Here is a 15,093-nt window from a genome sequence, read left to right on the forward strand (position 1 = left end):
AGAACTAACCTCCAAAATCGCAAGGTCGAACTTTGAACCGCGACGGCACACAGCGGCGTGTACAACACGTGAGTACGTGAGACGGATTTTCACGGACACGTTACTTTTCGGCACTCGGCGATTTTCACGAACGCGTTGCTTTTCGGCACTCGCGAAAACGACGACGCGAAACTGCGGTAGACGGCACGGCGGATACAATCGACTCCTTGCGCTCAAAAAGTCGTATCCCACTTCTGATATGAAAGCTATAAAAATATGCTTAGGGGGGGTGTCAGGATTCAAATACTAAAAGATAATAACACGAATTAGAGTATCACTGTGATTTATTAGACATTAGCAAACAAACGTCGCCGAAGCGTAAAACGATTATAAAACAACAGAAGTTCAGACGGGTAACAGCGGTTCGACCTAGAGCACAAGCGTCGTGCTCTTCGGTATCGGCGAAACAGAACGATGCACGAACTACGAAGTACGGCGGCGGAGACAGACTGTTCGCCGGCCGTCCAGTGCTGCCCAAGTGTACAAAAAAAAAAGATCGCTAACAGTACAGTTAAGATAATGAAAATCAATAGTATAAAAGTAGAGTGCAACTTGATTACTGGTTCATTCTGTGATGGAGCACCGAACCAGATCATACATGAACTTTATCCAACTGTCCCACCAGGTTATAAAATCATCGAAGTACCTAGACATCTTTTTTTTTATGCTCTCAATACGACTTCAATATCTAGAGTATACATCGTATTAAAAGATCAGAACAAATCAACTAAAATTATATGCAACTGATTCTATCATTCAAAAATGGATGGAGAAAGTAAAAAAATATGAGGTACTAGCAATTTTCCTTTTAGCTTATATTATGTTATGTTAATAAAATATTTTTTATTTACAGGGATACAATGACGAGTGTTCCATAGCTTTTTCTCCACAATCGTACTTCAGTTCATATCCGCAGGTTATAATCATTTTTAAATCTGATATAACATATTTTAATTTAAAAAAAAATTACAGGGAAATCCAGCACAAGAGAGCTGCCTAGAAAACATTCAGGAAGGACGTTCGGAAAACGATGGTCCATTTGGACCACAATATAATTAATTTTTCTGTATTATTATTTTTCTTATTGTGTAAAATAAAAACAAGCGTGATATTTAAAAACAAGTTTTTTCATTTATTAATAATAATAAGGTTACAATATATATTTATATATATTGTAAAGGAATAACTTTACGTACTCAATTCATGTATTAGTATATAAGTATTATTATACTCGGAGAGGCAGTTCTCCTTGAGTTGTTATGGTCTCCTAGACGTAACCTCATAGTTAGAAACTATATCCTATTTTGGCAAACTAATCAAGGGGAGCGGCCAACAACAAGTCACGAGCGGCGGTTGCGAGAATAACAACTTATTGAACCAGCTACATACACCGCCCCGTCCATGCGCAGGATCCATCAAAGGAACCGACATCATATATAGGAGGGCTGGGAACACAGTAAAGACAGATGTACCCGGACCAGCAACGCAGAAGCGACTTCACGCCACTAGCCATATACAGGACGACGACTACGACTACTACTACTATTACCACGACGATACTATACATTTTATATTTGTTCTAATAAAACATTGTATTATAAATCTAATTTGGCTACCATTATTTCCAAATCATCTAAATAGTGAATCCCTGAAGGGGCAGCACGTAACAATATATATATTTAGCATAAGGTTACAATATTTTACATAAGAGGAAAAAAAAATTATATACATTTTTACAATTTTCTAACTTCACCACTAAACGGGCTATAATTTACAATCTGATCATGTAATATTAAGCAATACGCTGTAGTTTTTTCCGGAATAACTGTATCAGTTTCAAATTCAATACGTAGGTCTACGGTTGACGACTTCACATTGTCGTTTTGACACGATAAATCAACAACGATGATTGGTGAATAGTTTTGAAAAATATGTTTTGATAATTAAGGTTCACTATACTCTTTCTCATAATATGATTTTTGAAAGTCTGCATAGGCCTTATACAGTATACTAGTTATATTATTTTTAAAATGAGCATGAAAGTCTTCATATGGATACACTTCAGAATTTAAGTGAACCTTAAGATTTTTTAGTTGACAGTGATCAAAGCGTCCAGCGTCTATTTCAATATTTTTTTTTCGATCTGTTTGTAATCCGAATAACACAAACCTCGGTTTTTCTAATAAGTTGCTGGACTTTACCGTCCACGAATGTAAGGTATTTCTAGGAAGAATAGGATATTCGCAGAGATCCCAGGTTCTGAACGCACATGATAGTGTTTTACATGAATCTACCACTTTTATCAACCTTAATTTTTCTTTATCACTAACTCTGATAATAGGCATCTTCCACACTACCCTAGTAAGTTCAATTGTAATTTTTCTATTTTTTGAAACTGCTTCAGTTGCGCCCGCGCCAACAACGTGTATCGCATCCAGGTCGGTAGATGCGCTGTTGTTTACAATTAAGTAATATTTTTTTATAGTCTTCACAAAATCCGAATTAATGTTTTAGAGGGATACACCCGGTAAATACATTGTTGCTCATAAAGTTTTTATTATCTTCATCATCCATCGCCGAGTCCCAAGCAGCGTTCTCTAACGTATTCAAATCGTTTGGAGTATACGAACAATATGCTTTCAAGCAAGATGCAACTCCAGGTGTTTTTAATTTTTGAACTTCTATTCCGTTTATTTCATTGCGCATTTCGGAGAATAAAAATGCCAATCCATTATTTGAAAAACGTACATCTCCCACTGCATCAGCTGGTTTATTTACTCTCCCCTCTATATAAATATAGCTTTCACATGGTAGAGTGTATACATCCATATTTAAAACACTTATCCTAATTTCATCGTTATTTGATAAAGACACAACCTAACGCGAATGAGTAAACATTAAATCACAACATGTATCACAAATATGGAAATGTTGTTACCGCCTCAGTGGTGTCGGAAGCCACAGGGGTAGACGAGGCCGGTTTTTGTAGCTTGGCTGGCCTCACCTTTACCACCCAAAGGCGATGCGATGTGGAAGCCCCACCTTTTGACAATGGCTCCCGGCCTGATTTCCATGACCGTAAAGACAAGCCTCTGGGCGATTACCTGACTAAACATAATAATAACATTTTAATATTAGATGACAATGGCTATAATCTAGCCGAAGGATCGATTTTGAGACTTAAGGGCAGCGGTGACACCTTAAATATGTCATTTTCAACCCCCTCGGTGTCGGGGAAGAAAAGGAAAGTTGACATGGACAATAGCACAACATCGAACAAATCTGAAGAGGTATTTTCTCAATGCATCGAGGACCAATGCGAAGCCATTGAAACAGTCATTAGGGATACCAAATCTATAATTGAGGATATGGTCAAAGAAGCAAAGGTCGCCAGGCGATGGGCGGAAACGCTTAATAACCAACTAGATGAAATTCTCATCCGATCTAGACGCCTTGGCATGGCAGGGTCTAAGATCCTCGGCGGTTGGACGGAGCAACGGGTTATGCTAAATGAGTCACGGCTGGCGATGGGTGACCTGCAGTCAGACTTAGGTGCACTCCGAGAAAAGCACAGAACACTCGCTGGCTTGCATGATGAATGCATAAAAGGCAAAAACAAGGATGACTGCATAATGGTTGAGAAATCGCCAAGTACCTCGGTGTATCCCACACAATGCAAAGAAAATACCTCACCTTTGGAGTTCATGGTGATAGATCAGAACTCGATAAAAGTTGTTAGTCCATCAGGTAACGCCTATGCTAAAAGCGTTAAGACCAAGCGCAAAGAGGAAAAGAGGGAAGCATTCCCCGCTCTCAAGCCTATGGAGGTCAGAACTTCCAAACCAAAGGCAGCAAAAAAGGGTAAAGCCCTTTTTTATAGGAAATCCAAAGCCAAGGCCAGGGAGACCAAGGTCGGATCTCGCTTTGAGGTAGCGGGTGGTCCCGAGGCCTGGAAAGAAGTCCGAAAGTCGGTGGAGCAAAAAATAAGTTGCCCAAAAGTCCGCATCCTCAGCAATAAAACTGGCGTGGTTCTATTTCCGGAGAACCCTGAAACATTAGATGCGCTCAGAAGAACGGGCAAGCTCACCGGGAGGAAACCTGCATTGCCGAGACTTATTGTTAAAGGGGTTGATAGTATGCTTGATGCTGACGTTCTCGCTTGGAGCATTGGCAACCAGAACCCGAATTTAGGCCTCACTGAGGAAGACATCGGAACGATAACTCCTCTGTACAAGACAGGTCCAAGGGATAGGGTCACTGTGGACTGGGTAATCGAGTCACGCCCAGAGACCTTCTACAAACTCGAAGGCAAGATGGCCTACCTTGGTCTAACCAAGTGCCGAATGAAATTGCACGAGAACCTCCCCCAGTGCTAAAAGTTCCAACGATATGGGCACACAGCCAAAACGTGCAAAATGACCCCGATCTGCCGTAATTGCACTGGTAGCCATGACTCAAGGGAGTGCAAGTCATCAATTATAAAATGCGCCAATTGTAAGAGCACAAGCCACAAGGCTTCCTCAAAGAACTGCCCGGCCAAGCTAAAAGCAGTTAGGAACGTTCTTCGTCGGACTGACTTTGGGACAACCATCAATCCGAATGACTAACACGTTAAAGATATTTCAACATAACGTCAATAGGGACCGCATTGCAAGCCATCAATTACAGGTAGCTTGCAAGGAAAATAAAATTGACTACCTGCTTATTTAAGAACCCTTGATAGTTAGCGGCAGGGTATATGCATTTGAGTGCTCCAAGTCGCACATTAGCGAGGGCGCGGGAGCAGCAATCATTGTCTTGTCGAATCGCTTCCAAACAATTAAGCTGAGCTCCTTCTCTTCTAGCCACATAGTAGCGGTAAAGGTCTCATACGGCATGGGACACATGGACCACATAGTTCTAGTGTCCGCTTATTTTAAATATAGTACTCCAATATCAACACATATAGAACGCCTAGAAAAAATCCTAGCGGGCGAGAGTAGAACAGTGTTATGCGCCGACACAAACGGCCATTCCACTCGCTGGCACTCGATCAAAAGAAACCGCCGCGGTCGAATTGTAGAAAAATTCATGGACAAACATGGCTTGATAGTCCATAATTCCCCCGGACAGCTGAATACCTTCCGCCGTCGAGATGGGCGGACATCAAACATAAATGTGACGATGTCAACAGCTGATATCAGCCGGACAGTCAACGACTGGACAGTAAGTGACCTTACAGACAGCGCCCATAGAGTCATCGCTTTTAATATTTTAGTAAAGAAACCTCCAAAAAGAGAAAAGATAAGTACCCGGTACGACACAAGATCGGCTGATTGGGACTTATTTAAAACCACTCTTTTAGGCGAAGTTGGTCGTATATCAATTGAGAATATAGATATAACTGCAAAAGGCATTACCTGCGCCATAATCATAGCGGCTGATAAAGCAATCGTAAGAAAGAAACCTGCTGGCGCCATAGGCAGAAGTCCCTGGTGGTCTCCAGCGCTCACCACGCTTAGGCATAACCTTCTTCGGCAAAAACGTTGTGGACTCATGTCTAATGACAGACCAGCGTATAACCTGTTACGAAACGAGTTCCTGGCGGCTATAAGGAAACAAAAATCCACTGCATAGAAGTGCTTTGCGGAAGAACTCAATGCTAACCCGTGGGGCAAAGCCTTCACCTGGGCCAAACGTGGTAGTGCTAACCACTCCATCCCCAGCACACTGACTAGGCCGGATGGATCGTCAACTATGAATTGTCATGACACGGCGGAGATGATCCTTGACACATTCGTGCCTGCCGACCAGGATCACGCATACTTGGAAATCCAGGGGCCAGTCCAATATCTCAATAAACTTGAACAGGACACAGTAAAAAATGCCATATGGAAAATGAAACCAAACAGTGCTCCTGGCATGAATGGTATTACACCAGGCATACTAAGAAAGGCATGGCCGACTCTTCGGGATGACATAACGAGTCTATTTGATCGCTGCCTACAAGACGGGTTATTCCCAGAATGCTGGAAGACGGCAAAACTAGTCATCATACCCAAGCCCGGTAAAGAAAATTATGCCGAGTTAAAGTCATATCACCCAATCAGCCTCTTACCGGTCTTGGGCAAAGCCCTGGAGTCCATGATAATTGCCAATCTAACGAAAGAGACCCTTCTAGACGCACACATTGAACAGCATGGTTTCACGTTGGGTAGAAGCACGATTAGTGCTATTGAAAACGCTGATGACATTCTCCTCATGGCCGGGGCAGCCAGGCCACATACAGCTTTCCGCCGCATCGAAAATGAACTCGATAAACTTAAAGCTTGGGCTGTCGATTTCAAGCTCGAGTTCTCGGCTTGTAAGACTCCTATCCCTGACAGGTGGACTCAAACCAGGATATACCATTGGCTTCGGTCCAGATATTAATGCCCCTAGAATAACGGCATCGGCTACTGCTAAATACTTGGGGGGTAATCCTGGACCCAAGAAGGAGCTATTGGGACCACGTCGTCTCTGTCAGTAAGAAATCCACGCAGATGTATAATCGTTTGAGAGCGCTATACTCGGCGAAGTGGGGCATGCGACGCACAGCCGCCCGAACAATTTATAAAGGCGTGTTTCTGCCCCGGGTAACATACGCGGCAGAAACATGGGCCGAAGGATCGAAGCTAGAAAAGAGCAAGAAAAAGCTATTATCCGCCCAAAGAGCGCCACTGCTTGCCATGACAAGTGCATACGACACCTCGTCTACCAACTGTCTTGCAGTGGTGGCAGGCACCATCCCTTTAGACCTGGAGATAAGGTTCCAAGCCCTGAAACGGGCTAGCTCCCGACTAAAAATTACCCGGGAAGAATTTGCCACCCAGACTGAGGGCCTGATGACGGAATGGCAGACAAGATATGAGACTTCCGAAAAGGGTAGCTGGACCCAGAAGATTATACCTTCGGTAAGGCATAGGTGCAGCCTACCGATGGTGCTCGACCACTGGACTACACAATTCCTCACCGGTCACGGGGACTTTAGGGCAAAGTTACATCGCTTTACGCTTGCGCCAGACCCCATCTGCGAATGTGACCAGAGGCCGGAAACGGTCAGGCACGTTCTTAGATTTTGCCCGAGAATCATATCTGCACGACTAAAACTAAAGCGGGCACTCAGACAAGATGGAATTGCCTGGCCTCCAGCAGATGGAGCCTTTCTAAAAACAAAGAAGTCGTACGAAGCACTGTTCGCCTTCACTAAAGAAGCACTAACTAATAGATCAGACCGATAATAATAAAGGCAGATAAGAATAAGGTCTAAACGATCTCATGGGTCAGAACGCTGCCCCATCAGGAGATGGAAGGCATCGTCTCGGGGTGTTCCCGATGAGCACATATGGCGTAAGTGGCAGAAACGGGGGAACACGCTCGAGTGCGTTCTGGCCCGGGCTGTGCTCATACGTCAGGGACGAGTAGTTCGGCCCTGCTGCAGGGGCCTTACAGAATTCTGCATCAGTATTCCCTGCTTGTCGTACGAGGCGACTAAAAGGGATCAGGCCAGCCGGGGCCGAGGCTGGGGCGAGGACGCACTGAAACCTTCGGGGATTAGGGCGTTGGAGGTTCTAACCGCGACCTCGAGTAGAGCGGGTTGGTCACTGGGCTTAACCACCTGGTGACGCCAGGATGGCGAGGTTTGAGGTTCTGACCGCGACCTCATGATGAGCGGGTTGGTCACTGGGCTTAACCACCTGGTGACGCCAGGATGGCGAGGTTTGAGGTTCTGACCGCGACCTCATGAAGAGCGGGTCGGTCACTGGGCTTAGCCACCTGGTGACGCCTCTGGGAGGCGGAGCTGGGTCCACTGTGAGCCCGTGGTACATGGCCCAAATCTCGGGAGGATCACAAGCTGAGGCAAGCCGCCGACGAAGCTTCGTCCGAGCATCCAACTATTGATGCTCTTTACCTAACGGGAAGAGAGAATAGTACTTCGGGATGTGAGGGGACCCCTCGATGTTGAGAGATTGACACCGAGCCCTCACACGTCAATCGCGTGCGGACACTGCCCGCGATCGACGACGGTTTGGTTTCGGAGTGGCAGTTTGCAGGAGCATACTATGTGGTAATAGACCGTATGCTTGGTCATAGGTAGGCGGCCGATTGACGGAACCGGGCGGACCTGTACGGCGACAGCCGGCCGGGAAAGCACGGACCCTCCTTAGCGCTGACTCAGCCTATCGTTGGGGCTATATGCAGCGAAGGTTGTCCGTAACTAGAAACGGAAAGCAAATCGGATAGATTGCGACCCCACCAAGGTGGCGAAAGGTTGAGGGATTGGCCGTACTCCGATTACAATAGCACCGGCAACCGGCCGCCGAAACTCGAAAAAAGCGAACTCGGAGGTGGTCCGCTACATCCATCCGATAGAATCCGCAAGCTCGCTGAACGACTGTAGGCCGAGCACGGGAAGACTGTTCGTTGTCAAACCACTATTTGCCGTCGTAAGACTGAGACCGTAAGGAAGCCCGCCGTAATCCACATTTGCGGCGGGCGGGCAGAAGGCATCTTAGCATCGAGCGGAGGAAGCGGCGCGGCGCCAGCGGGCCTGACCGTCAGCGAAACCTTACCGGCTAAAGAAACTGCTGGAACGGTGGAACGGGCTGCCGGGGCCGACGGCGCACCCGCGGAACCCTGAACGATGTGCATATCATGCGCTACCCGGAACTCCGTGGGCGGCGGAGTGCGGGCTGGGTCTCGGGGCGCGGACCGGGGTCCGGCTCGGGGCACCGGGGACTCCCGCCGCGATAGCACCGATGGCGCGAACCGTTGCGAAAAACCGATACAGCTATCGCGGAGGGACGGGCCCCGGGCCGCGCGTCGGGGGCTGCCGGCTCGGCCGCACGCGGACGACGGAGGCGCACGAGAAGATCCATCGGAGGACCTACTCGACCGCAAGCACGGGGAGCGCCGCCACAGGCTCACCTCGGTGGGCCGACGGCGCTCCTACGGCGAACCTGTCGGGGAGACCTGAAGATGCGCTGGGTGCCGTCCACGCCCGCGCCAAGACGGACCACGTTTATAACTTGCCGGTCAATCTGGCGCGGACCGGGGCCGGTGACACAGGATCTTAACGGAGCAAGCCTACAGGCTCCAAGTCCCAGGGACTATAACTGGTATTTTCCGGGGCAGGCCGCACAGGGGCATGTGCCCGACAAACGCGTCGGGGTTGCCCATGACCTCCGGGAAGTTCCACACCGCTCTCACCTTCTAAAGCGGCGTGACCCAGCTAGACTTAGAAGCGAATACTAGGTTAGCGAAAGGTCTCGGAGTAAGAACGGAAGGCGGGTGGGCGTCCGCAAAAGGCCGTACCCTTGGGTGCCCACGTGATTAGCTCGTCCTCGGTGGTACGGAACCGTGGACGGACGAAAGAGGGCCGCGGCATCGAGACCGCGTCCGACGAGCTCCGCGTGGTAGCGGGGTTGGGTGGAGACGCGGGACTGAACAGGTCCCCCGTCTTCCCTCGGGTGATTCCCCGTTCCAATCTCTCGACGAACCGACTCGCCCGGTGATATGGCGAGAACTCGGCGCCCTAGTCGCGCGCCGTTTAATGCAGACTACTAATCTCATGACACACGATGGTACAGAATAAAGACACCCCGTCGGGCCGTGGCCCGGTAGGTGGGAATTCGGATTGCGGGGTCCCACCATCAACGTGTATAAGACTTAGTTCTTTAGAGACGGAGCCGAGCAGCCCGCCGACAGATAACCCCCTGTCTGGCCGAGACGCTGGTGTCACTCCAGTCGATGCCACCGTGTCAGATCCACCGCCACGTAAAAAGAAAGGCTGGTGGAAGAGAGGGTGGAAAAGACCAGGACGAGTCCGACCTCAAAAAGAAAGGGTCGGCCCTGGCACAGGTTACTTGGTGCTCGAACACGATAATATAACAGGCAACCCCGAGGATCGGCTAGCTCGAACTGTGAATGGCGTAACGCAAGGAACGGCTATGTCAGTTGACTGCATAATTAACACGGACACTAACAGGCTTGCGGCCCAAGGGAAAGACGAGACGCTAATTAAAGTAGCTCAGATAAATGCGGCGAGATCGAAAATCGTAATGCACGAGATTGAGCAACTATTGGTAAGCAAGTCTATTGATATCTGTTTAATACAAGAGCCCGCAACCGATGGAAAGGGGGTCTACCTGCTGGACAGGCACCCCTTCAAGGTGATAGCTAGCGGCAGCGAACCTAAGTCCGCGGTCGTTTTAGTGAACCAAGCCATAAGCGTCTTGGGCCAAAGACAGTTAAGTACCTCGCATAATGCTGTGGCCACGATCGCTAGGGACGATGTCCAGCTCACGCTGATATCTTCTTATTTCCAGTTCTCGGTCCCCACCCGCGAGTGCGTCGACGCCCTGAACTCTATCATGGACGGACTGAGTGGCGATGTGCTGGTGGGTGCGGACGTGAACGCGAGGTCCACAGTATGGCATGACGACAGGCCGGACAGTCGAGGTGACATCGTGGTCGACTTCATAAGTCAGAGGAACTTGAAAGTCCACAATCAGCCGGGCGTAACGTCAGATTTGTGGACTGGTCCGCCACTCATGACCTGACGTCAAGCGACCATGCGTTGATCTGCTTTAATATCATTGCACAGAATAGCGCCCGAGGGCCTCCTAGAGAGAACGCACAAGGCTCTAGCTGCAGTCGGACGGACTGGAAAAAGTTCGGTAAGATCTTAGCCGACAGGAGAGACGCTAGGATAAGGGAACTCGAGTGCCCGGACGTCGAGAGTAGTACGATAGCGCTCTAAGACGTACCGAGGGAAGCGTGTGAAACACACATGGCAAAGAGACAGGAGACCAAGCATAGACCTACTCCATGGTGGAACGGAACGTTGGGCCGAGAATTGAGCACCCTCGGCCGTTGGAAGGTGAAACTCAGAAATGCTAGCAACGCATTCGAACGACGGGCTGCGCGCACCAAGTTCAAGAGGCTGAAAAAGGCCCACAAGAGAAATTGCTTCAGGGCCAGACGCAAAGCCTGACGCGACTTTGTAACGGAGATGGGGAACGAGAAACCTTGGGGCCCCGTCTTCAAGTGGCTTAAGACAGATGGTACCAGACCCTCTGAGAACCTTCCAACAGCCGTCCGCAAAAGCAATGGCACGTTCACCACGTCTCTAAGGGAAACCGGGGAGAGGCTGATGGATACCCTGGTTCCCTGTGACAGCTACGATAACGAAGGTCCTGAGCAGATAGCGGCTAGGACGGAGACGGGAGTGAGGGTCGGCTCCTTCAGTAAATGGTCTGAAAACCCCGGGCACATCGAACGTTGAGGAGGTCAAAAGGGCCGTATGGCGGATGGCACCCAAGAAAGCCCCGGGCATGGACGGTATAACGGCCGGAATCCTGAGGCAAGCCTGGCCGGTGCTCGGGCAAAATATAGCTGCGATATTTAACAACTGCCTCAGGGCGAAAAGATTCCCGAGCACATGGAAGGCGGCCAGGCTCGTGGTGATCAAGAAATCACCCGATAAAGACCCAGCGGAGGCTAAATCGTACCGTCCTATAAGCCTCCTACTCGTACTCTCCAAAGCACTCGAACATGTGATAGTAGACAGGATAAGACGCGAAACCAACGCGCGCATGTCGAAAAGACAGTTCGTGTTCACGAAGAACCTCTCAACGGTCGATGCTATCCAACACGTCCTAAACTAGTCAAAGGCGAGAACGAAGAAGTGCGTCCACGCGATCTTCCTGGACATCTCAGGCACGTTTGACTGCCTCTGGTGGCCGCAATTAAGAAAGGACATGGAGGCTGCCGGCTGCAGCGACGGCCTCGTAGAGCTCACGAAAAGTTACCTCGACGGTCGCCAATCAGAAATGAAAATCGGCGACCAAGTCATACGGAAAACCCTTACTAAGGGATGCCCGCAGGGCAGCGAATACGGCCCTGACCTCTGGAAATACGCTGTAAATCCACTCCTGTCAGAGGTGCTGCCCATAGGTACAGAACTTGTCACGTATGCAGATGATCTAGCACTGCTGATCTCGGGCAAAAACAGGGCTGAACTGACCACGAGGGCAAACGCACTTCTCGAGAGGGCGTCGCTGTGGGCGAAGCAGCGCAAACTTACGTTCTCAGCGGCTAAGTCGCAAACATTGTGGTTGAAAGGATCGCTTTCCAAACCACTGGTCCTCCTTCTCGGGGCCGACAGAATAAAGCCAACTAAGTCGGCGAAATACCTCGGTGAGTTCAGCGACCACCTTGCGGAAAAAGCGAAAAGCACGAAAGCCCTGTTCGGTCGCCTGCACGGAGTCGCTAAGACCACCTGGGGATTGAAATCCGGAGCACCGCTCCTGATTTACAAAACAGTTTTCATACCGAAAATGAGTTACGCGGCCTCGGTGTTGGCCATGGACTGCATGTCGCTGGCACACCATCGGGGCAGAGCAAACTCCGCCCAGAGACTACCGCTGCGGGCGATAACAAGGGCTTACAACACGACGTCAACGGTGGAGCTGCAGGTACTAGCGGGAGTTCCCCCCCTGGACCTGAAACTAAAGGAAATGGCCAAAACCGAGAAGGACAGGATCCTGGTGAGAAACGGCGCTTTGACGGCCGTAGAGGCTGGCCAAAACCTGTTAAATTATACGAGTGAAACTATTGACCTCTTGCAGCAACGATGGGTCGCTATAGACAAGGGAAGGTGGACTTACGCCTGGTTCCCAAGCATCCGTCATCGGTTGGAGCGCACCTGGTGCGTTAGGGACTATTACACGTCGCAATTGATGACGGGTCACGGGGACTTTAACGCGAAACTCCACATGTTCAACCTGAGAGGCGATGCAGCTTGCAGTTGCGGGTCTCCAAACCAGACCGCCGAGCATCTGCTGTTTGAAGCCCTCTTGCTGACCAGGAAAGAAATAAACTCGAGCTCACGGTGCGAGCGGCCGGTGCGGACTGGCCGTGTGAGCCCGAGTTCATGACCAGATCCGAGGTCTTGTTCCAGGCGGTGAAACAGTTTGCACACGCAACACTGAGCCGCTCTGAGGAAGGACGTGCCCGTTAGACGCGACTCGTCGTTAAAGTAAGATTCCGACGCGGGGCTTCTGGCACTACAGTAGCCGGAGGCCACTCAAGAGGGATACCTCTCTAATCCGCACGGGGAACACCCGTTCGAGTGACATATCAGCGTAGCGAAAAGCGACGTGGAAAAATGTTGCGACACACCGGTGGAGGATACTAAGTGGGGGATATGACGGAAGGGCTGGACCAAAGCAACCGCGGGCAGGCACTTCGAACTCACCTGCCCGCGGACCTCCAGCCACATGCCGGCATATCCCCCACCAAACTCCGACCGAGAGTTCACGGGCCCGGCCAACTCGTGGACGAACACGTGCAGGATGAAAGTCCGGCTGGGGGACACTCACCCACCGACAAGCACCAAACCCGAGCATTCGGTACGGACACGGCACCTGGCAAAAGAAAACCGTACCACTCATAAAAGGTCGCTCCGCGGCAGCGTAAACAACTGTCCCGACGCCGATGCTAGTGGGAAGAGAGTCGTTGTGAGTACTCTGGATAACGGATCCTCAAATCTCATTTCGCGGGTCGATGGGAGAGCCCTACTGAGAACCCGACTTAGCTAACGCCCGAACGGTATCAGTGCCCATCGAGCTTTGTGGCGTGCGTCCGGCCGACGCGCGCGGGTACCTCGCGTGCTCGCGCTCGTCGGCCGCGCGACCGCGACTTATGTGGATGGCCTCGCGAAGACTGTGGGAGTAGCGCTTTAGTAGAAGGGGAGCTATTTGACTGGGTCGATTCCAGCGCTCGCCGACGCGGTTATATGAAACTCACCAATCTATCTCGAACGAGAGCAGCCGGCGGGGGACCGTTAGCCTGGCACCAGGGTGCCCTGACGTAACCCGTCGGAGGGATGTTTCCGCGTCACCCAAAGGCGTGAAGGAGCCACCCTCGCGACATATGGCTAAAGGTGTAAAAACCCCCGAGGGAATGGTCTTATAACTCCCCGTCACACAGTGGTTAGTAATGTCCCTATCTACTAAGCCCCTGGCGAAGATGGGATAACTGAGAAAATAATAAGGGCGGCATGGCCGGCGTTAGATACCCACTTGTTACATATAGTTAACAGGTGCTTAACACTAGAGATATTTCCAGATACTTGGAAGCATGCAAACGTGGTGGTCTTATTGAAGGGGAAGAACAAAGATCCCCTGAAGCCGAAAAGTTACAGACCTGTTAGCCTGCTACCAGTCCTCGGCAAGATTTTAGAAGATGTAATCTGTACCCTCCTGGAGCAGGACTCTGGCCACAAACTTAGCCAGAAGTAGCACGGTTTCCGCCCAGGTAAGAGCACAAATACGGCTCTCGCTGAAGTTAGAAATTGGACACAAGAAAATGGTAGACATGTACTAGGCTCCTTCCTTGATATAAGTGGTGCCTTCGACAATGTTAGGCGGCCTATCTTACGCGAAGACATGCGCTCCTTAGGATGCGGCCAAAAGCTTATAGCGCTGGCCATTGATTATCTTAGGGGCAGAACGGCCACATATAGAATTGGCAGCAAGTGCCGCACGATTAATTTACAAGAGGATGTCCCCAGGGCTCGAAGTTCGGACCCAGACTGTGGAATCTATGCATCGATCCACTTCTGAGAAGTACAATGCCCGCAGAGGTCTTCACTGTGGCATACGCGGATGACATTGCGATCTTGGCGGCAGGAACTACACGCAATGAAGTCATTCGAAGAACAGAAGATGCACTACAGATCACAACGACTTGGGCTAGCGAACGTGGCCTCACCTTCTCAAGAGGGAAATCGGTAATGGTGCCGTTAAAAGGAGATCTTGTACCTGGATTCACCGCTAAAATGGGTGAACACCGCATCAGGTCAGTCGGCACGACTAAGTACCTGGGACTACACATGGAAGTTGGATTCACTTTCGATACCCATGCACAACAACTTTTGACTTCCAGCACGGATATGTTTTCGAGGCTAAAGGGTGTCAGAAAGTCAAAGTGGGGCGTATCCTCCACGCTGGCTCTTATCATATATAAGGT

General features: G+C 49.8%; 1 protein-coding gene across 1 annotated transcript; it reads right to left on the reverse strand.

Annotated features, from left to right (window-relative positions):
• Positions 1–1,982: 1,982 nt before the first annotated feature.
• LOC132932507 (uncharacterized) lies at positions 1,983–2,745 on the reverse strand. The gene is made up of 2 exons (XM_060998895.1): positions 2,575–2,745; positions 1,983–2,525 (listed from the first exon to the last, which is right to left on the reverse strand). Exons 1-2 carry the CDS (start codon positions 2,743–2,745, stop codon positions 1,983–1,985), a joined length of 714 nt encoding a protein of 237 aa, XP_060854878.1.
• Positions 2,746–15,093: the final 12,348 nt, after the last annotated feature.

This window comes from Metopolophium dirhodum, chromosome 1, assembly GCF_019925205.1.
Source record: "Metopolophium dirhodum isolate CAU chromosome 1, ASM1992520v1, whole genome shotgun sequence".
Lineage (NCBI taxonomy): Eukaryota > Metazoa > Arthropoda > Insecta > Hemiptera > Aphididae > Metopolophium > Metopolophium dirhodum.